Genomic DNA, 23897 nt, shown 5'->3' on the forward strand with positions numbered 1-23897 from the left:
CTGAGTAACCTAAAAGGTTTCCAGGTGTGTTTTCCATCATGCTTGCACATCGAGCCACAGAAGGGTGGGACAGTAGGTCTCCAGGGGCCTTTTCCATAGCTTCTCACCTCATTGACCCCAGGCAGCAGGCGACTTCCCCCACTCGCTCTCCCAGGAACTGTGACTCTATCAACTTGGCGGTGTTTTCGTTTAAGTTTTATTTTTACACCTCTTGTTTTCGCTTGGCTTTTTTTTTTTGTGGTTTTGTGCCTGTCGATACTCATTCTGAGAACTCCAACTCTGTCATATGGACAGTAAAATACAAAGAAGCTTAAATCTTGAACTGTTGGTCAGACTGCCAGCTAGGTAACTTTGCTATCCACACTCCATCAGCCGGTGTCACTCCAGAGGGTTTTAACACCTATTAAAATCACATTAACGTTGAAATGCCAGTTTCTGATGGAGAAAAGCCACTCCAGGATCAGATGATCTTCTCAGCATCTAAATGAGCCAAACAGTTCTGCAAGAAATTACAGATGACATTATTATCCACAAGACAAAATCAGGAAGCCATAGGCAAACCCCTCGGGTTCTCGTAAAATCAGATTTAACATTATTTATGACTATTCTTTGTTTTCTGTCATTCACATAATTGGAAAAGTGAAATAGAGGCCACGGATCAGATCCAGGGTCTTAGATAACGAAGAGTTTGATTGGCCGTATTGAATGACTGCCCTAAACAGTGCAGACAGCTGCTCCCGAGCAGTCCTGGTCAATTGCATTATATTAGAATAAAGGCCCGAGCTCAGTCCATAGCTAGGGTGGTCAGATCCAGACAATGGGGAAAAAAATCAATAAACCAAGTGAATCTCAAACCAGAGGACGAAAAGCTATCATCTCTTAACACAAGATGCTTTAGCAACCCAGCCCATGCCAAAAGCCTGACCTTCAAAACCCAGAAACAAAAGGATGTCATCAATTTTGGGAATTTATGTATAGATTGAATTAATGTCTTCCAGAAAACAAATCTATTTTCAAAAGTTCTCTGCCCCCTGAAACTACTGAAGAGAGTATGCCTCAGGCGTTCAAGGCGATTCTAAAAGGCCAGTACCCCCCAAGTACTTTGAGTAGAGGTAGCATTGCTTACGTTTTGGAGAGGTCAAGGTATCAGACTCCTCACTTTCTGTCTACCCTTTATCTCAGTCTAGAAAAAAAAGAACCAAAGGCAGCCTGAGGCCCCTTTAAACCAACATTTGTGAAACCACAGTCCTAAACCATTTTAGAAGAGAAAAGAGCAGAGCTTATCACATTTAGGAAACGTAACGAAAGAGTAAGAATTGTTGTGAAACACACATTTTCCCCAAGAGTTGTGTTGAATTAATACCTGTGAACTTTTTTTTTTTTTTTTTAATAACTGGGAAGGTCTGCAACTCTGAAAAATTGACCATACTGCTTCCAAGAATCAGGAGTTCATGAGTGTGTTCTCTTTGCATGGGTAGTGACCCTTTGTTTTTAGACTTTAGATTATTTGATGACAGGGAGTTCGTTCCTCCGTGGAGAGAAGAGAGGGACCCCTCACTGGGAAGTGCTTTGTGAATATAAAAGACCGCCAGTTCCTTGTTTTCATTATGCCTGATGGAAATGCTGTGGAAGACATCCATACTTGCTGTGCATCTCCTTTGTGGAGGGGGAAAAAAAGTCTGCATGCACCTAAACTCTGTTACATCTGTTACGTGTAAAATATTTCTCCTGATGATTTTCTGTCGCTTGCTCCTGCTCTTCGTAGCAGCTGTGTACTGCTGATGACTTCCCTTGTCGGTTAACGCTGGTACTTGGGTTTGAACAAGACACTGTCGAAAAATTGGACTTCACAGCAACCTTGTATTACGCTAATGGGTGATGTTTACAGTCGTGGCAAAGGTCAGCTGAAGAGTTGCCAACTAAAGAAGGAGAATTTAAATGAAACTGGAGTTCACAAGTAACTCACCAAATCTGTATATATTTGAGCCACACAGGCCAGGTCACTGGGCTAATACAGTAGCGTCACTTCAGGACAGAGGGTAATCCATTTGAGCTCTGATAGTTATAAAAGGAGGTATAAGGTCTACACTCATACTGCAGATGCTGGTGGAGATTGTACTGCTGCCTGCAAAATTCTTGTTCATCCTTGAAGACTCAGGAATGATCTGCCTAAAGCCTTCCTCTGTGCTCCCACCCTCGTTTCTTGAGGCCTCCTTTCTATTAATCACATTGGACTGTCATTATCTTGTGGCATGTTTTCCTACCCCATCAGGCTATGACATAGTCAAAGAGAGATAGGATGTTTTGTAATCCCCATGCCTAGGTCACAATCTGCAATGAAGTAGATGATTGATGAATTAGTAAAAAAGGAAATCCTTTTATCTTCTTCACATCTTTTATACATTTGTTATGAATATGTCAGTTATTTCTGAAGTTGAGTGTGGGGAAGTAATGGTGGCCACAGCTAGGGAATGAGTAAATATTCATGTTTTTGGATCTATAGTTCCTTTCTTCCTACAACCTTGTGAGACACTGAAAGTGTGTCTAAAATCTTTGAAATTTTGATGTTTTTTTTTTCACCAGGAAGTCCAGCGCTGTACGGCTGATATGAACATCACTGCAGAACATTCCAATCATCCAGATAACAAGCACAAAAACAGATACATCAACATTTTAGCATGTAAGTAATAAACTTTAAACTATCTTCAACTGTGAGGAAATGAAATCTTCATGCTGGGGATAAGCCGAAAGCCAAGCAGTCAGCATCAGGAATGCCAAGAATGATCTACACTCGACAGTTAACCTCTCATTAGCCCATCTTCAACAGGGGACAGGAAGAAGTGGGGACATTTACAGCCCCCTGAGTCTTTCCTTAAGCTGTCGGATCTCCGCTTAAGAATGAGGTGATTGAAAGAAACATTCTGAGCTTCATGGTTCTCTCATGAAGTGATTTCATACCAGATGTTGGGAACCAAAGTCTGAATGTCCTGTGGCTCTCTAGACATTGTTTTTAGGTGGGGAGAGCCAAGTTTTCAAATAAAATAAGGACTGCTGAAAATGGAATCAATAAGCTGAATTTCTGAGACCAGGTACTATGCCTTCAGTGGTCTATACCTTAAGGAATGGAACCACCAGTCCTTGGGGCCCATGCATTTCATCCTTCCTGCCATATTTTGTGGTTAGGGATGCAAATAGATAAGCATTCTTCTTACAGGTCCTTACGGGAATACCCTAGGAAACAGGCTACTTCTCTGGCTACCATACTACTTCTCATAGACATTGGGGTTTTGGGTCACTGGGTGATATTAGATGCCTTGACACTAAAGGCAGGAGCACACGTGTTTATGGTTAACAAACACTGTGGTAAGGAACACATTCCATAGGATTTTATAGTGCATTAAATTGAACCATTTAAATTTGAACACTACTATAGATAAAGCTTTTTATAATGCTTTACTGAGTTAAAAAATCACATACCATATGAAATTCACCCATTTAAAGTTAATTTATATTTATATGGGGATTTAAATATAAACTGAATTTCAGTGGTTTTTAGTATATTCACAGTTGTACGACCATCACGACTATCTAATTTTAGAACCTCTTCAGCACCCCAACAAGAAACCCCATACCCATTAGTAGTCATTCCCAATACCTCCCTTTCCCTGACCCCTAGAAGCCACTTACCTACTTTCTATTTCTATATATTTGCCAATTCTGGACATTTCATATAAATGGAATCATAGAATCTGTGGCCTTTTTTGTCTGGGTCTGTTCCAGTTAGCCGGGTGTTTTCAGAATTCATCCGTGTTGTCGCTTAGATTGGTACTTTGTTCCTTTTTATGGCTGAAAAATACTCCACGATGTGTATATGCCACATTGCGTTTATTCATTCATCATTTGATGGACATTTGGGTTGTTTCTACTTTTTGGCTATTATGAATAATGCTGCTATGAACATTTGTGCAGACATATATTTTCAATTCTCTTGGATATGTACTTAGGAGTAGACTAGCTAGGTCATATGGTAACTCTATGTTTAACATTTTGAAGATCTGCCATACTGTTTTCTAAAGTGCCTGTACCATTTTACATTGCCCCCAGCAATACGAGTCCCAGTGTCCATATTCTCATCAACACTTGTTACTTTTACATATCTGTATCTATAGATATATCTATACATCTATATCTATAGATACATAAATAACTATGCTAACAGGTGTGAGGTGGTATCTCACTGTCATTTTAATTTGCATTTCCCTAATGATTAGTAATGTTGAGTACCTTTTCATGTATTTATTGGCTGTTTGTAGATCATCTTTGGGGAAATATCTATTCAAATTCTTTGCCCTTTGTCTTTTTGTTGCTGAGTTGTAGGAGTTCTGTATACATTCTAGATATGAATGCAAATCTATATAGATAGATAAATAGTTGGCAAATATTTTCTTCCATTCTGTGCATGGTCTTTTCACTTTCTTGATAGTGTCCTTAGAAGCACAAATTATTTTAATTTGGGTGAAACTTAATTTTTCTTTTGTTGCCTGTGCTTTTGGTGTTATATCCAAGAAACCACTGCCTAGTCCAAAATCATCAAGATTTCACATTAGTTTTTGTCAGAGTTTTATGGTTTTAGCTCTTACATTTAGGTCTTTTATCCAAATAACTCTTATGTATATGAGGTAGGGTCCAAGTTTATTCTTTTGCTGTTGATAGCCAGTTGTCCTAGCACTATTTGTAGAAAAGACTCTTCTTTCGGCCACTGAATCGTCTTAGTGCCCTTATTGAAATTCAACTGTCTATAAATGTAAGAGTTTACTTCTAGACTCTTAGTTCTCTTCCACTGATCTACATGTCTATCCGTAGGCCAGTACCACTTCGTCTTGATCACAGACTATAGCTTTGTAGTATATTTTGAACTCGGAAACTGTGACTGCTCCATGTTTGTTCTTCTTTTTCAAGATTTTTTTGGTTATTCTGGTCCTTTGTGTTTCCGTATCAGTTTTAGGATCAACTTTTCTATTACTGCAAAAGATGTAGCTGGGATTTTGATAGGCATTGCATTGAATCTGTGGATTAATTTTTACAGTACTGTTTTCCATCCATGAAGATGGGATGTCTTTCCATTTATTGAGGTCATCTTTTGTTTCTTTCAATGATGTCTTATAGTTTGCATTGTGTTATACTTTTTATTGAACTTAAGTATTCTTTTTGACACTATGGTCACTGGAATTATTTACTTAATTTTGAGATCTTTCATTGTGTATAGAAATACAGTTGCTGTTGTTTAACATTAATCACATATCCTACAATCTTGGCTGAACTCATTTATTCTAGTAGTGATTTTTTGTGGATTCCTTGGAAATTTTATATGTAAGATAATGTCATCTACTAATAGAGTTTTACTTCTTACTCTACATAAAGTCTTAAAAGAACCACAAGTCATTTTGGAATAAGAGTAATCGTTCCACTTATGTGAGAGAATGAGGAGGTAACAAAGAGAACAAGAAAGAGTCAAACCTTGCTTTTCTTTCCAGCCTTTGAATGGATGGAATCTGACTGTATTTGTTGGCCAACCTAGGCTCAGCTTGCTTAGATTATGATTTGTCCGTCTATATACCTCATTTCTAACCATGTATGTCAGGCAGGGATACATACACATGTGTGCCTTGAGTATATCCACACATACCATTCTTTCCACCATGGCAGTCCTTACTTCTGATAAACATGTGGCGAAATGGAGGAAATCAAAGCAGTGCCTGCGTGATACACCCAAGGGTCATGGTATTGCCTGGAAAGTGTACCATCTGTGGTTTGATATGGTCGTATTCTCACCAGTTCATTTATGGTTTCACTTTCACAAATTCAGATTAGATGCAGTTTTCTTTTCCTAAGTTCAGAAAGTTGGACTCTGGTGTTCATGATGCCTGGTCAGATCCTGGACACATCACCTGTCATCTTGGTCTACCCCTATATTAAGGGCTTAGTATAGCAGAAGCCGGGATGGAAGTGTCATGAAACAACTTACTGTGCAAGAAACAAAATGTGTGAAAAGCCTTCTCTCAGAGCCATTACACCTTTCCAAGTATATGTGGGTGATACCGAACCACCTCCTGTATTGACCTATTTAGAGAGCTTATTCTCTTTTAGATTAAATATGAATTTTGCAACTTGAGGAACATGTATTCTTATTTGTCAGTCTGAAAAATAATATGCAATATAGTGCTACTGAGCTAAGGCACAGTGGTTTGTATTCAGATAATTTGGGGGGTAAATTGTCATTTGGAGCCTATTTCTGGTAGGCAGCCCTTCTGCATGACAAGTGTAGTCTGAGCGTTTGTCAGAACAACAAATGCAATTCACAGTCACAAGAATGAAGAGGGCTTTCAAAAAGTGCCTGATAGATAGTCTGAGGTTATTAATGTCTAGGCTAAACCACTCATTGGACTACTTCTTGAACTGGACTTTTATAATTATAACCAGAAATGTTAATTTACTTTTGCCCATTCTGTTCCTAGCTAGAGAAAATGAAATTATGACCTTGACTTCTTATTTTATTTGCTCTCCTAAAAATTCAAGCTCACTTTGCTGGGCAACAAGAGGCATATATCCCACTCCCCACTTTTATGTTCATAAGCTGAGGTTAAGAGGATCTTAAATTCTGATCATTGGCCAGATTGCTGCAATGAGATTACTCTCAGGACAGCTCTGGTTTCCTCAATTACTTAGGTTCTATTGGGGTAGGGGGGAATCTAACTAGATTTTTAGCAAAGGAGTCTCCTGAAAATAGATGCTCAACAAATAGATTTTGTTTTGGACTTAATATCACAATCACTTTTGCACATATGTGTTAAAAGAAAAGGGATATGGCCATGGGCAATCAAAGGCTTTGGTTCTAAAATCCAGGACAAGGATACTTTGGAGGGTTGAAACTTGAAATCATTTTACCTGAACTAACAAGGACTTCGGTTTGCCTTTCCTTTTTTTTTTTTTTTTTTTAAGATTTTACTTATTTGATAGAGAGAGACACAGCAAGAGAGGGAACACAAGCAGGGGGAGTGGGAGAGGGAGAAGCAGTCTTCCCGCCGAGCAGGGAGCCCAATGTGGGGCTCGATCCCAGGACTCTGGGATCATGACCGGAGCAGAAGGCAGACGATGAACAACTGAGCCACCCAGGTGCCCCCCGCCCCCCAGTTTGCATTTCTTGGGCACTCACAGGTCAGAACATGATGGAGAAATGCCCCTGTGTTTTTAAGATGGGTTTCAATGCTGTATCTTTAAATTTTTAGCTGTTGCTCTGCCAAAAGTTTTCTTGGGGCGCTCTAAGAGACGCCACATTGCCTATTTGCCTTGTTTTCTGCTTTAGAATGCTGGTAGTTTGTGAATTACACATGTTGTTTTTGCTTTTTTTTTTTTTTTCTTTATCCTCTATAGATGATCACAGTAGGGTGAAGTTAAGACCTTTACCAGGAAAAGACTCTAAGCACAGCGACTACATTAATGCAAACTATGTCGATGTAAGTCAGAAATGTTTTATAAACCTGTTTCTCATAATTGAAGAGTGCCACAGAGACTGTTGAATGTGTTTTAATACTGCACAGAGCTTTTCCTAAAACCACAGCCTATTCAATATGGAAGGCACTGAATTATTAACTGGTCTGTGATACTGCTTTCATCTTACTTTGTGTTGTGTCATCTTTGAAGGGTTACAACAAAGCGAAAGCCTATATCGCCACCCAGGGACCTTTAAAGTCTACATTTGAAGATTTCTGGAGGATGATTTGGGAACAAAACACTGGAATCATTATCATGATTACAAACCTTGTGGAAAAAGGAAGGGTAAGAACCTCTTGGTTTAATGTCTTAATCATGTGCCTTCATTCAAAACCTCCTTATGGAGCCCCTGCTGTAAGGCAGGAACTTGACCGGGTATAAAGAGTTAAGGAGATGAAAAGCATCTTCTCTTGCCCCTACCTTGCTTGTGGTCTGGTGAGAAAGAGCTGAATGCTTACAAGAGGGAATTAAACATGGCAGGAGGGATGCACAGAGTATTAGAATGGGGATGCTGTAAAAGATGGATACATCCTCTAGAACTGAGAGTTCATAAAGGAGCTAGTATGTGAGGTGAGCTGTGAACAATGAGGGAGGAGGAGTTAGAGAAGGACCTTCTAAGAGATACGACAAAAAGCACAACAAACAGGGAAGTTCGAAGACACACAGTACAGTGGGAGAACTACTGAGAGTTTGGAGGAGGGTGAGGGGAAACCCTGTTGAAACACTTGACCATCATTAAGAGAACCTTTTTATAAGATGGTTAATATTTTAGAGTTAGTAGATTAAGAGTTTACATGGTGCTGATTTAGGCTGGAATAAAGGCTAAGCCTCAAATTCTGTTACTCAGGATTGCTACTTCTTCACCTTGACTGTGGAGTCCCTATTTCACCTTTGGTGACCCAATTGGTAAAATGAAGATTTTCACTGTTACAAGACTCTCTTGCAACTCTGAAGGCAGCCCAGTGTCCTAACATAGCCAGCTGTATTTCTTATAGGCCAAGCACAGGTTTCTTTCTGAGGCCCTCTTTAAAGTACACTGTCTGTTAAAAGATGTTCATGAATATATGAGACCCATTTCACAAATGATCTCACCCAAAGTTGTCCCAAGGTTAAACTCTTCAGAGGTATGTCTACCTCTAAGCCACGGGGCCCGTATGTTCCTTTTTCGGGTCAACTACAGGGTGATATTACCTGTTTTCAAGACACTGGAGATCACATTACCGACAGTACAAATGCGGCATCAATTACAGTTGGAACTGACAACTTTTTCCTTTTTGCAGCGAAAATGTGATCAGTATTGGCCAACAGAGAATAGTGAGGAGTATGGAAACATTATTGTCACACTGAAGAGCACAAAAGTACATGCCTGCTACACTGTTCGTCGTTTTTCAGTCAGAAATACAAAAGTGAAAAAGGTATTGAAGGAATATGGGTGGGCTGCCAGGGCATCGCTCTTGAAACTTGTATGAAAATTACTGTACAACCAAGGCCAATTCTCAGAACCAACTTGGCTTTAAAAAAGTATTTTTAAAAAAACATTTTTTCACAACTCCTTTGATTGACATCAATGTATGCTGTGAAAGATACTGGCAGAGCACATAATAGAATTTAACTGGCCTGATTAAATTCTTTAATCTCCTCTTGAGAGCTTCATTTAAAAAAAAAAAAAAAATGAACTTCTAGGTCTCAGTGACCAGCAACTAGAGCAGCATCTGTTTGTGGATTTAGCTTTTCAGTAGCAACCTTCTGAGAGTTTTCAAGCATTATTTTCCCAAACTGTGTTCCAAGGAATGCTTACCCTGCAAGATGCTTGCAAAAAGGAAACGGTGCTATTTAATAAATGTGGAGAATGAATGCTACATACTATGCATTCCCCTTTAGAAATATGTACAATGCACACAAGTGGCCAGAGTGCTAGTTAAGAAACCTCTTTAACTTTTTTTTGCCTAGTATTTCCTAAGGCAACTCAGCATAACACTTCCCAATATAACTGTTAACATCCAAGTTCCACACTTTGTGGAAAATGCTGCTTTCAAGTTATCTCAATTTCTTTTGTTCAAAATCTGCTGTTCCATCAAGGTTCATGGACCGTGACCCCATTGCTAGGAACTCTAGGTGGATGTTCATTAAGGAAATGTAAAGTAATTGCTGTAGAAAGACTTAGGAATGGCACATGTATGTAGCAATGGGTGTGATTTTTTTTTTTTTTTTAAAGTCTTGGCCATCTTGGAGAATGTGCTCAAACTACAGCCCCCGGCCCCAGAAGAATTCACATTTATTCAAATTTTTATATATAATTTCATTGGCTCCAAAATCCATCTGTGATCCAAGGTTAACAGTCTTTTTCTATGTTTAGTTTTTTTTTTTTCCTAGAATGGCAGAAGTATATAAAAGTCAAGTAGCACTATATTTATCTGTCTTCTAATAGAGCTGTTAGCTGGCTTCAACTAACCAACCAATAACCAGCTTACATTTCCAAAGCCCATTACTCATGGAAACCCTTCAGGTATTTAAACATTGCCCTCTTATTTTAAAACCACTCAGGTCAGAGGACAGAAGTCAAATAGGAACTTTGGGTGTTTTGTGCAAGAGGAAAAAGGAGAAAGAGAAAGATAGGAAAAGGAGGGTTAACAAGATTTCAGAAATCAAAACCATTGGGCTTCTGTAGCCCAGGGCCAAAGACCTTACATGCTCTGGCTGATTAATGACCTAGAGTCCTCAAAAAAAAAATAGGAAATTTTCAGGCATTTATCCAGTTATTGGCTGTAAGAAAAACCTACAGCAGCAAGTTACCTGTTTGGGGAAATTTTTCATCCAAAGTAGTTAAAATGTAAAAAGTTCAGCCACTTAAAGGAAAACGGCTCTGAAAAATTCATTTATGAAAGCGACAGGTAAATTTATTATTGACGCTGGAGACTGAGAATCACTTTCCAGAGGACGTATAACAGCAGCCAGCACTCAGAATCCTGATGGTCCAACCCAGACCACAGAGAAAGGACGGGAGTCATGGCAGGAAGTTAACGTGGAGGCTGGGTAAGCAAATTACAGAGTGCTGGAGATGGTTCCACATCCAGAAAACTGGTATTCAGTGTTCCTTCCTGGTGTAGTCTTCCCCCATTTTCTCTCCCAGGAGACGTGTGCTACTTCACACCCAGCTAGGTAGCATCTCTGTTCCTGGCCCGAGACAGCTACCGAGGGGAAAGTACCTAGCTCAGGAACAGTACTTAGGGCACATGAAATGCAACGTCCTGTTTCCTACATCCTTTCATCATTATTATTTTTTTAATCCAGAATGCCACCTGTCTGCTTACAGACCTCTCTTTTCACCTTTCTCCTAGGGTCAGAAGGGAAATCCCAAGGGTCGTCAAAATGAACGGGTCGTGATTCAGTATCACTACACTCAGTGGCCTGACATGGGAGTTCCTGAGTATGCGCTCCCGGTCCTGACCTTCGTGAGGCGATCCTCGGCCGCCCGGACACCAGAAATGGGCCCTGTGTTGGTGCACTGCAGGTGGGGCCAACATCTTTCTCCTTCTTGCACCTGGGTTCCAACATCTGAAGTGGGCAGGGTGGGAAGATGGGGACCACTGGGGCCCTGTGTTTTTAGAAACGGGAGTCTTCCACTGTAAACTGGGACCAGCACAGCCTGTTAGGGTCTGTAAAATCCCCGTATTCTCAAAATACCGGAAGTCACCTGCTACTTCTGGGGCCAAAACAAAATCTGCTCTTAGAGAATGCATTTCCAGTTTTTATAACCTCCATTATTAATAAAATCCCCATTGTTTACAGGGAATCTTGAAGCTGCTCCTATTACATAGAAATCTGACCTTAAACACAAGTTCAGGGCTTCTTACACTAGGGAGTTTGAGATTTTATAGGTGGCTTCTCTGTAGGGTTCCTCTACATAATAAAAGGTATTGTAGGAGTGAAAAGATTTTTAATTTTTTAGTTGATACATGCTCTAAAAAAGACCTTTTTGAAAGCACCGAGAAGGCCTTTTTTCCCTTAACTACCTTAAACAATTTCAGTAGGTAGTTTAAAAATACTTTTATTATCTTTCATTTGTGATTGTATTCTTGGAATTCCTTTTTTTTTTTTTTTTAACTTTGGTATCCAAACAGATGCTCCCTCTTCTGTGAGCTATGTTGCAGAGGGACATGGCGTTTTCTAAGCATTTCTTCTGGGCTGCTTTTCGTGACATGCAGCCACAGAGCAAGTGCTTGGCAGGTGTTGGAACCCACCTCCTCTTTAAAGCCTCATGAAAAGTACATTTTTTTTGCTGACCCATTGAGGAGTAGCTAAAAGAGACATGGAAGTGTCGAAGAGCTGGGGTATCAATGGTGTGGTCGTGGGAGGCGGGGAGCCTGCTGGGGGACTCTGACAAAAGCAGCCCATTAATCAGTACTCAGTACGGTGGAACTCCCATCTTCCTGAGTGGTGGTGTTTCTTTAACAATGAGGAACTGTGGATAAAAGAGGCCAGAGTTTGCAGGCATGCCATTCTGATTCCATACCGGGCTGACTAAAGGAAGGCACCCTTTAGATGGGAACTTTCTAGTACTGAACAGACTAGGAAGGTGTGCAGAAAGGGCACTTATTGAAAGGATAATGGGTGCTCCAGAACCAGGCACAAACTTGGGCGTCAGGGACACAAACTCCCTACCTGGGTCCTCAGCAGACAGGGTTCTGGTGCGGGGATGGCTCTGCCAGGAAGGGCCGCTCTCCATCCCTTGCATCACTGACTTACATCCTTGGCTTGAGCAGCAAGCAAGGCTGCGAAAGCAAATACACGTGCATCATTTCACTGCAGCTCCTGTGGTCTTTATAAAAGGCTGTCTCTGCCCCCCATCAAGACTCGTGGGAAATGTCCTCATGAAGTTGTTGGATGCTGTCCACAGTGAATAATCTGTCAGCTCTCTACTAGGTTATCTAAACAAGGTTATTTCTAAGCTCATTTGATACTTAGTAATTTTTTCAGTCTACAGTTAATGCATGACACAGTAGAGCAAAAGGTAGCCGCTGAGTGTCTTCCTTTCTTCCAGCGCTGGTGTGGGCAGGACCGGCACCTACATCGTAATAGACAGCATGCTGCAGCAGATCAAAGACAAAAGCACAGTTAACGTCCTGGGATTCCTGAAGCATATCAGGACACAGCGTAACTACCTCGTCCAGACTGAGGTGAGGAGCGGCTGCAGGGGCTCTCGAGAGATTCTAGCATGTGCTTTAAAGCAAAGTGGAATGGTACTGAGGAGAAGATTCATTCTGGTAGGACCTGAAGGAATGCACAGGTTTGTAGCGGAAGCTATGCAGACCATGATACTATTCTTTGACTCCCCGTTTATCCCTTTCTGTGAGGATCTTCTGTGTGATTTCTCAGTCACTACACCAACACTGGGTGGCTCAGTGGGTTAAGCCTCTTGCCTTCAGCTCAGGTCATGATCTCGGGGTCCTGGGATCGGGCCCTGCATCGGGCTCTCTGCTCAACGGGGAGCCTGCTTTTCCCTCCCCCTCTCTCTCTGCCTCCGTCTCTGTCTGCTTGTGATCTCTCTCTGGCAAATAAATAAAATCTTAAAAAAAAGAAGCAGACACAGCTGTATCTAGTGCTGTGTTCGATGTGAGGAGGAATTAAACATGTTGTCTGGCCTGAAAAGTAGAACGGTTCTAAAGGCCTTCGTGAAACACATTTCTCCATGGCTTGCTGCTGCATTGGGCATGGTATGGAAAAACAGAGTCTTGACCCAAAAATAATTTATGAGGGATAAACCGGGGAGTATTGGAGCAAGGCATCTAGCTGTAAATGTCTGAAGGAGTTCACGGGGCAGTCCCTGAGAGCAGAGTTGATGTGAGGTCAGTTTCATGACTTGGACAGAGGTGGCTACCCCTGACCAGCTCTCCTCATTCTGTCCCTTTTAGGAGCAGTACATTTTCATCCATGATGCCTTGTTGGAAGCCATTCTAGGAAAGGAGACCGAAGTATCTTCGAATCAGCTGCACAGCTATGTTAACAGCATCCTCATACCAGGAGTAGGAGGAAAGACACGGCTGGAGAAACAATTCAAGGTAGTGTTCTGAAAGAAGTAAAGAACTGGCTTGAGTTTGGGGAGGGTCATAACTTTTTGGCATGAATGTGTAGACTGAAAGGCATTACCGTTGGTATTCTTCAAATGTAGCAGGAAGAGAGTAATGTTTCCACCTGGGGGTGAACGGTTGGGATCCAAGCTGATGGCGCGGTGCGGTATTCCCTTCTGAGCCACTTCGCGTTTCATCTGAACGTAAACAGCAGCAGCCCCCGGCCACAGTGACCTAATGGTTGGAGTCGGTCACTCTAGTCCGAAAAAGAGTCGCTGTATTTTTTCTGAACTAACTTATCTTACCCTTAAGAAGGTTTTATTTTTAGGACAGTATGTCAACAAATAATCTATTTGAAAGACTATCAGATAGTTTAGAAACTGAGAAGGAGTTATCAAGGAATACCCGAGAGAGGTTAACTTTCCCCAAAGGATTCTTCTTTCACATGGATAAGGGCATGAAGAAGTTTAAAGGCAGTTGAGGTTTATATGGAAGTAACTGAGGGAAAAGTTAAAACAAACACACAAAAAAACAATACTATAAAGACATTAATTAAGAGCTCAGTCCTTTATTCTAACCTTCCAACACTGTTCCTCAAAATTACTAAGTACTTTCTTATTTATTAGTCTCTCATAGTCTTTTAAATTTTTTTGGCATTATTCCATATGTAATTTCTCATTCTGTATCAAGGTGGAAAAAATAGAGTGAATCTGTGCAGTCATACTTTTCATGTAAAACTTTCCATAGATTCTGAAACCATCATTTGAATCCGAGAGACTGCCATGCAAATTAATGAGCGAACTTAATCTATTTTTCATTCCATAGCAACCTTAAATTTCTAGCTGTCCTTTTATAACATCCTAACTATTCGAAAAACCATTTGAGGTAATTAATGACATTATATCCCATTTTAAATGTTTAAAAGTAATTCCTTAAAAAAATTAAGGACCAATATTTCTTAAGTTCTATTTCTGCAATATTTATTTCCACATATTTTGATGAATTTTTTAAAAGAAATCTCTTCATTCCATTGGAGACCAGGTAATTGGTTCTTCGGTAGGAACTAACCACTTTAGAACTTAAGTAGAAGGGGAAAAACAAGCGTGAGAAACTTGAAAACTGCCCCCAGGCGGGGGACAGTAGGACAAAAGTGTATGGAGGAGGTTGTTCCCTCATGTTGAGATGGACTCCCTCCCCACTAAAAAAAACAAAACAGAGGACTGACATAGTGCTCGACCAAGTTATAGAAGAACAAGAAGAATAACCAAACTACTGGGCCATGTATAATGGCCTTAGAACAATGTTAGTTTAGTTCGACAGAAATGTACCGAGAACCTAGTTAGTTACGTTCAAGAAACATGATTCGCTCCTGTGACCACAAAGCAGTCTTTCCTAGCGTAGACCCACCTGAATCTCATGTGCCTAGGAGAAATGACAGAAGACAAATGCCAAAAAGCGTGACATTTTCAGCAGAAAAATCCAGATCAATGCAATAATATCTACTGCCCATCTTGAACCTGTTATTAGAAGCCTATGGCCTGACAGGAGAAATAAGACAAACATAGCCACGGTAATGGGACAGAAGTAACCACTACTGAGAGAAAAATGGTCTTTGGGATAGAAAAATGTTTTGGCTCTTCAGTAATCCAATTGCTGACTGGCCTTTGTCTGCCAGATCATCAAGCAAATGCTATCAACTATAACTTTGTTTTGTTGTTTCCCAGCTTTACTGAGATGTGACTGATACATGGCATTGTACAAGGTGTAGAAAGTAATGACCTGAGGCTTGCATATGTTATAAAATGATTATCACAATAAGGTTGGTTAATGAATGAAAACTAAAATGTTGCCTTTCTTTCAGCTGGTTACACAATGTAATGCCAAGTACGTGGAATGCTTTAGTGCTCAGAAAGAGTGTAACAAAGAAAAGAACCGAAACTCTTCAGTCGTGCCATGTAAGATCTTAAAATCAGCTTGACTTGGTTGAGTGTGTTAGTATTTTTTCATTGAATTTTATGTATTATGTAAAGAGGCCGTGACTACCAAGGGGAATTGTTACGCCAGGAAAATTGAGGCAGTGTGATCAAATTGGGAAGGGTGGCTGTCCAGGCCAGCAAACTGCTCCTTTAGTGTGACATGAAGTCTAGCTTCCGTTGACCTCACAACTCAAGAATTACGGTACTTCTCCATTTTAACTTTAAAAAAAAAAAAAGGCAAAGCCATGATCACGGTGGCATTGATGCTCCTAGAAATCTTAAGAATCTGATTAATCTGTACAATTGGAATGCATCATTACATGATTCTGGCTATTGAGATCGAAGCACGGTGGGTAGATGCGGACCGTTGTATGAACAACTCAGGACCCAGCAGAGGATGCTGTGTGTGCTGTAGACACAAGCATGGGTGATCACTAGACAGATTCTCTCTACCGACAAAGGCCCCGGTTTTCTCAGTGCATTATGGGGAGAAAAATATGGGTAAGGGAATGGCAAAAGAGCAAAAAGTACAATGTGTTGGTATAATTGTAGGAATATCAAACCAGGGCCAAAAAATTATCTGACATCCTCTGTCATGTCTGCACAGAGTGTTCTCTTCATGATGTGCTGTGAAAACCTCTCTCACAGGAAGATTCTATTCCTCTAATGCCTCTTCCCTTCTGGGAATGTACTGCAGAATTCCATTGCCATTCTGCCTTAGCTGACACTTTCGCTTAGTTAAAAATATAGGTGAGTTTTAAAATGAAAGGGGAGCCGGGGAAATAGATTACTCACCAAGTGAATCTCAGAAAGCATTATTGGTTCTGTGTGTGTAACAAGGCAAATGTGGTGTTTTGTTTTGTTTTCCATACAATAGCCGAGCGTGCCCGAGTGGGTCTTGCACCATTGCCTGGAATGAAAGGAACAGATTACATTAATGCTTCTTATATCATGGTGAGAGTCAACAGTTAATTATAAATAAATTCAATTAAACTAAAAGGTGGAAAAGAGCAGATACCACCTATGTGGCTGATTTCATTTTTCAAATAATTTCTCGATGTGTAATAAAAATTAGAGAGATTTCTGTATCTCGCGACCTCTAACAAAAGACTGCTAATCAGCGGGGATACAGAAATGCTTTAAGAAAAGGGTTTGTTAAGAAATTAATTTTCTTGTTAATTTCCACCATCTAGTGTTTGAATAAATGCTGAAATTGCTGTTAAGTAAAAACAGCAGGGGTACTAGAAGGGAATTGTACGTGGAGAGAAAATGATCTACACGTGTTAGCCTATACATCTAAAAATTAGCCACATCTACGGACTGCCTTTTTCAATTGTTTAAGTGAGGTCAGAACAATACTGTCTTATTTCATGAACGTATTTTACTAGCACAACATCAGAATAAAATGTTTCTAACTGCTGATTTTCCGTCTCCCTAACTGAAGGGCTATTATAGGAGCAATGAATTTATTATAACCCAGCATCCTCTGCCACATACTACGAAAGATTTCTGGCGAATGATTTGGGATCATAATGCACAGATCATTGTCATGCTGCCAGACAACCAGAGCTTGGTAAGCAAAGCACATCTGCTATATATTAATGAGCCTGTGAGGCCATAAGCATAAATCATTTTGATACCTTACCACAGGGCTCACTGTGCACGTGCGCTAGGGAGGGCATCTAGACTTCTCTCGTCTTTAAGTCTGAACAGGTTCCTTTTGTATTGTCACAGTTACTGTCCCTATGTGCTCCATAACTTGATTCTCTCATGCTGGCAGGGCAGTAGAGGGTTTTGGAAAAGGGCTTTTGAGTAACCTCATTTAACATACGACCTTAACCTGACCTCTCAGTTGCAGTATGTCACTTGTGAAAAACAAAATAGCAGCTAACATTTGAGTGTGTGACTGTGTTTACATGTATTAGCTTGCTGAATCTCAATCCTCTCTACCTCTTTAGGACACAGGTACTATTATTTCATTTAACAGCTAAGAGAATGGAGGGAAGTAACTTGCCTAAGGGCATATACACAAATGACTGGAGGAAGGATTTGAACCTGAGTCACCTGTCTTTTAATCCTTTTGCTCTGTTCATCCCACCCCGCATTAGAGGAAGGTTTCCCAGCCCTCCCCCAGTAAACTTCTATCAATAGTATTAATTATCATCATTTCTCCCCCCATTCAACAGGCACAGCAGATGCATTACAGGGAAGGAGATACACAAAGGCGATTTTGTTCCAATTTAAAGGTGCTTTTAAGACCTTGACTGAGCCATAGCCCCTCTCTCTCCTCCTTTGAGTCCTTCTCGCTGTGCCTCGGGATTATATAAAAGAAGGGCAAACAAATTTATCAAGATGAGCTTAACTCTCAAAATTAGTTGGGTGTTCAGAAGTTATTATGAGGACATGTAAGCCCACAAAACAAAAACAAAAACAAAAAACAATGAGGAGCTGCTTCCATGAGGATCAGATTAGTGAATTTTTTAATCAAGAAAGAACAGCCTGTGATTGAACCCCTAGTCTTGCTGACATGCATTTGACTGTGTGCCCAGGCAGTAGGAACTTCTTCACTTTGTCGCATTTTGCTCCAGCTTCAGAATACCAAGACTGCTTCTGTATGATAGAATGGCAGCAAAATTGAGAATCTTAAGCTAAAAACTGGAGTGTAAATTTTCAAATTAGCTGGCAATAGGGGTCTATTCTGTTTGGCATGTGGAAATTGGAGGCACTTAGGGTTGTTAAAACGTTCATTTGTTGGATGAGTCAGTATTTTGTTATTGTCGCTTACCAGAAGACGGTCACCAAAAGCATCCATCACACAGGCTCATTTGTAGCGGGGAGGCTCAACCACCTGAGTCCCTGCCTGCTCTGCAGACAGTGAGGACCTTGACCTGCCCCAGAACAGGTCATCGCAGTGTCTCAGGCTGAGGGAGGCCTGGCTGGAATCCTGCATGTCTGCATTCTCAACTCCGGGGATGAAAGTCAGATTTATTAGTGCACATTTTCCCTAAATATGTAGATTCTCTTTGTTGGCTTCATTATTTATCACTGCTATAACTTGACAAGACCATGATGCTGTGAGTAGCCCGAAGTCACTAGTTCCTAGCTCAGAAAGCACCGTTAAAAATACAGGGATCTTTGCTCTACAAATGTATTTGTAAGCAAAATAACCATGAGCCCGGAGTTGCTGCTGAATTAAGAAGCAGCATGTATTTTTCATGGTCTTTGAAGATAATCAGTTATTCCCTCGTTTGCTATGTGTATTCAGAACGGTTTGGGGGGTTTGTTTTTGGTTTTGTTTTTGTTTTTTGCTGCCTTCTACCGTTAATAAAATCCCTTCGGCAGTTACTAGGCCAATTTGATAATTTACAATTCGTGTTAACTTCTTGGAGGTACGTAATGTTGTTTTCCCACTTTTCAGATATGGAAATTAAGGCCCAGATTAATTTATTCAGGATCACATCCAATCCTAAATTCCGTGCTTAGTCTGTGCATATCGATTAAATGTATAGGCCCTGTCCATTATTACCTTAACATCTTTAATATCTGTTAAAAGGGTCTTACTTCCATTTCCTTGGACAAAATGTATTAAAACCCCTGACAGTTACAGACTTCTTTTGTATAGACTAAACCCAATTGCTAATCTGTTTCCCCTTATGCTGAGCTTTAAAAATAAAAATGTACTTGGCAATAAGCTATATTGAAACTTGAAAGGGTGATAAGTCTTATTGGACTGTTGGCTCATTTCTGATGCAACAGTGTAAGATTAAACAAAACCTTCTTTGTTTTGAACATTATTCAGAATTATTTCTGACTTCACTAGTAGTATCTAAGCATTTTCAGGAAAATGCCCATCGAAATACAGATATGCCAGGCAAAGTAGAGTTTGCCATTTGAACTGGTGAGAGAAAGAGACATGGCAGTGGGGGGCAGGGGTCTTATCCTAATCACTGTATTTCTCACAAAATCTCCAACCTGTGCACCCCGTAACTTTTTCTTAGGCCTCCACAGTTTTCAGGGATGGAATTCAAATACCATGCCTGAATATTTCTTTTTAATCCTAAAATAGATGAACATTTAAAGCTTGCCTGATTCAAGGCTGAAAGACTTTTTCTATGTTAATCTCCATTTGAAGCCTAACATGGATTAACTTGTCTCTGAAAGAGCACTTTGTACTCCATGCCAACATAAGCTTATTGATGCATAACCTCTCCCCAGACAGGTTCTGTTGCTTACCCTTTAGCAGTAGTGTGATTTCAGACAACGTATAGACTTCCCTGAGTCTTGATGTCCTCCTCTGTAAAGACAGATAATAAAAATCCTTTACCTCTCTAATATGTTGCAAAAATTAAATAATATAATATTGATGAAATTCCTGGGCAAAATGCTCATCATCTGTAGGACTGTTTTCATAATCCATAGGAAGTAAAAACTAGGATGTCTTAGTTACTTAAGCAACTGTGAAATAATATACTAACTCCAGGTGAGAAATGTTCTATAATGTATCATAGTGGAAAAAAATAATAAAAACAGGATCTAGGTCAATTAATTTTAATATATCACCTCTAGAGGGAGCATTTTTGGTTGTTACAGTGACCTCGGTGGGAACTGCTAGGAAGTGGTTATTACTGAGTATATTTTACAATCACCACTGGACTTGGTGAAGCGGGCATGATTAAATGGTGACTCGGGAGGTACGGGAGATGGCAAACATTATGCATCAATTTGCAAGAATAATTAAAAAACAAATGTTTGACAGCACTGCAGAGGAATTTTTTCTTTGGGGGGGGTTCATAGGCAGAAGATGAATTTGTATACTGGCCAAGTCGAGAAGAATCCATGAACTGTGAGGCCTTTACCGTCACCCTTATCAGCAAAGACAGACTGTGCCTCTCTAATGAAGAACAAATTATCATCCATGACTTTATCCTTGAAGCTACACAGGTAACTTAAACCTCCATTTCTCAGTAACAGCCATACCTGGGCCCTGCATCATCTTTCTAAGTAGTAATAAAGTCACTTGCCACCCTCGAGACAGGCCCAGGCATTTGAGTATGACTTAATTTTAAATATGTACGCTTCACTTTTTCCTTCCTTCAAATATTTGCTTTTTGCAGTTGGGTAGATGAAATGTAACTGTTGTCTGAGCATGCATACAAATAGGTCTGTTGACCTAATTATGAAAACAATATACTAGAGCTCAACATTCTCTTTGCCACCAGAAATGTAAACCTTGCAATGTGTTACAAATGATAATAGTAAGACTTTTTTTTTTTTTTTTTAGTAGTAAATGACATTTTGAGATATAATAACTTATTATGGGGTGGAAAAGACAGGCACTATCTTATATTAATAACTTAAATGATGATTTGTCCTTTTTTCCTTTAAATGTATAGATAAATAGGTTATGTAAAGTCTCTTATAATTTATTGTCACTTAAAATTTTATTATCCCCTGAACAAAAATAAGATTCTGCTTTCATGACCTGGTCATTTTTTAAGGGCAGGCAGGCAGTCCTCCCTACTATTTGGCACTTGTCAGTTATCTCTAATACGTACTTTCTCAGGAACAAGTTCTAGGCCACACATTAACAGGTGTCAGGAAATAAAGTATGGGCTATGACTTGTTGTATTGGTTACAGGATGACTACGTCCTAGAGGTTCGGCACTTCCAATGTCCCAAATGGCCTAACCCAGATGCCCCCATCAGCAGTACTTTCGAACTTATCAATGTCATCAAGGAAGAGGCCTTAACAAGGGATGGCCCCACCATTGTTCATGATGAGTATGTATCTATTTCTTAACTTTAAAATTCAAACATTTTTCTTGTTGACTTGCTTTAGGAGTGAAAAGGGAAGATCCTGACCCTTCTTTCTGTGTTACCAGTGTGTGCAGGTGCCTGCTGTAGATCTGTTGGCATTTTAAGGTGTCAGGCCCTCCCCAAGGCTTCAGATATTCCTGGTCTGTATGTTCTAGAAGGTCAAAGCACTATACCAGCCTATAAAAATAGACTTGCAAGCTTTCTGAGGTTTTATGTTTCAAAACACTAATTAAATAGATAATGTAAATAGTTATTTAATAACTTAATTAGTTACATTTAATTTTATACCCTTAGTGAATTTCAGCACTTATTAGAGAAGAAAACTTTTTAAATACAATTTAGTTGATTAGGAGTGAGAATGTTACTATTAATCATAAATTTAGGGGCACCTGGGTGGCTTAGTGGGTTAAGCCTCTGCCTTCAGCTCAGATCGTGATCTCAGGGTCCTGGGATCAAGCCCTGCATCAGGATCTCTGCTCAGTGGGAAGCCTGTTTCCCCCTCTCTCTCTGCCTGCCTCTCTGCCTACTTGTGATCTATCAAATAAATAAACAAAATCTTCTAAAAAAAATCATAAAATTTAGAGCTTACAGTGTGTTTTGAAGTTTGAAAAATATGACTCTCAAAGAGAACAAATGATTTGCTCCTGGTGTCAGAGCTTCTAGGTACCCATGTTGTATTCAAACTCCCAACATTTTCCTCTTTATTCAGAGGGAAAGGATCATAGATTAAACTTATGATATGTGAATATTTGGAGTCAAACTTCATGGCTGGGATTGACCTATAAATCAGTTGTGTCATCCCAGATTGTTTAGAAGCTCACAACATTTTAGCTAATATGGCACCAATTATAGGTCCTCGTTTCTTAAAAAAAAAAAGAAAAAAATGATTTATTTTAGGGGAGGAGGAGCAGGGCAGAGCAGAGGGAGAGAAGCAGACTCCTGCTGAATGTGGAGTCCAAGGAGGGCTCGATTCTGAGGCCTTGAGACCATGACCTGAGCCAAAACCAAGAGTCGGCCACTCAACCGATTGAGCCAGCCGGGCGCCTCTGTATCCTCATTTCTGTTTTACTTCCAAGGTAGCGCCTTTGGAAATTCTCAGCAAATTATCGGTGTATCCATTAAATTAGCAGCTACTCTGCTTACTTTTCAGTTTGAGAGTAAGACTAAAGTTTTCATTTTTTCTAAACAAATGCTGCAACATGAAGTGAACAGACTTTTAGCGTCGGTTAACACCTGTACCTCAAATCATGGTTTCCTCATATTTGAAGATGGCCATAGTATTGGCTGCTTCCAAAGACTTTTATGGTCTTTTTTTTTTTTTTTAAAGGAAATAATGACTATTTCAAAACGTTGGCCCGACTCTTAATTAGATTAAGATGGCGGGGCGGGGAAAGAGGGAAATATAGTCGGAGCTTTAAATATACTGAGATGCCTACAAACGTGACAACAGCCAGCAGTGTTTAAATAGTGAAGCCGGGGGGCACCTGGGTGGCTCAGTGGGTTAAGGCCTCTGCTTTCGGCTCAGGTCATGATCCCAGGGTCCTGGGATCAAGCCCCGCATGGGGCTCTCTGCTCAGCAGGGAGCCTGCTTCCTCCACTCTCTCTGCCTGCCTCTCTGCCTCCTTGTGAATAAATAAATACAAACATTTAAATAGTGAAGCCGGCATCAAAATAATTGGGCAGCTGTTACTGGTCTATGAAAATTGCAGTATGTAAAATTAGGGCTGCTTCTATAGCTTTTTTCCCCCCGCTAATTTGTATTAGTTTTTCAAATACCTCTGGGTTTTGCCAGCTTCTTCCCATTCAGACTGAATTCTAATGCTGCTGCCCAGTTCTGTTAATGATTTTGCTGTTATTTTGTGCTTAACTCAGTAAAGCAGCTACACTTCTATTTCATGGTAAGGGATGTAAAAACTGGCAATTTGTTAAACAATTTAAAAACCTATTTAATTCATTTGTCTATATTCAATTTGGGGGGGTATATGGTCTTATTCAGTGATTTTTATTGTATGCCACGTGCTAAAAATGTCACCCCTGAAATTAATCAAATGCAGCTTGTTCTTAGGCCTACATAAGAAAAGAGCAAATGAATTCTGAACTAGATCAGCACAAAGCATGTAAGTGAGCTGCATTAAAAGCCACCTGAAGAAATATGTTCCTTCTATTATATCCACTCTTTGGGAGATAAGCAATTCCACAGAAGTGACTTTTCCACATTACCCAAGCAAATTTGACATTTTTAAACAGCTGCTACTGGTAGTGTACTGTTCTGAACACCAGTTAGCTTTCCATTTCCATCCTACCTACTTTTTCTGCCTCTAAATACTCCCTTTCCTGCTGGCCTTCAGCCCTCTCAAGTGTCGCCTATCTAAAACCAAACTCAGCTTCCCCAGCCACGGAGTTGGGCAAACCAGAAACCTACCAGAGCCCCCATCTCTCTCCGGCCACGAGTCTTCTTGATGTCCCCCATTCTTGCAGTACACTT

The 23897-nt window shown here is 40.1% G+C and overlaps 1 protein-coding gene across 3 annotated transcripts in view; it reads left to right on the plus strand.

Annotated features, from left to right (window-relative positions):
• Window positions 1–23897, plus strand: part of LOC116862796 (receptor-type tyrosine-protein phosphatase gamma) — an 81111-nt gene that overhangs the window by 42050 nt on the left and 15164 nt on the right. For all 3 annotated transcript variants that reach the window (XM_032850206.1, XM_032850207.1, XM_032850208.1), the window contains 12 exons: window positions 2584–2680; window positions 7432–7514; window positions 7702–7836; window positions 8832–8966; window positions 10890–11062; window positions 12593–12728; window positions 13464–13610; window positions 15481–15574; window positions 16473–16549; window positions 17040–17168; window positions 20390–20536; window positions 21234–21376. In XM_032850206.1, coding sequence (XP_032706097.1) covers window positions 2584–2680; window positions 7432–7514; window positions 7702–7836; window positions 8832–8966; window positions 10890–11062; window positions 12593–12728; window positions 13464–13610; window positions 15481–15574; window positions 16473–16549; window positions 17040–17168; window positions 20390–20536; window positions 21234–21376 — 1496 coding nt within the window. The remainder of the gene's footprint in view (window positions 1–2583; window positions 2681–7431; window positions 7515–7701; window positions 7837–8831; window positions 8967–10889; window positions 11063–12592; window positions 12729–13463; window positions 13611–15480; window positions 15575–16472; window positions 16550–17039; window positions 17169–20389; window positions 20537–21233; window positions 21377–23897) is intronic.

Source organism: Lontra canadensis, unplaced genomic scaffold (genome assembly GCF_010015895.1).
Source record: "Lontra canadensis isolate GAN:19392208 unplaced genomic scaffold, GSC_riverotter_1.0 scaffold332, whole genome shotgun sequence".
Classification (NCBI taxonomy): domain Eukaryota; kingdom Metazoa; phylum Chordata; class Mammalia; order Carnivora; family Mustelidae; genus Lontra; species Lontra canadensis.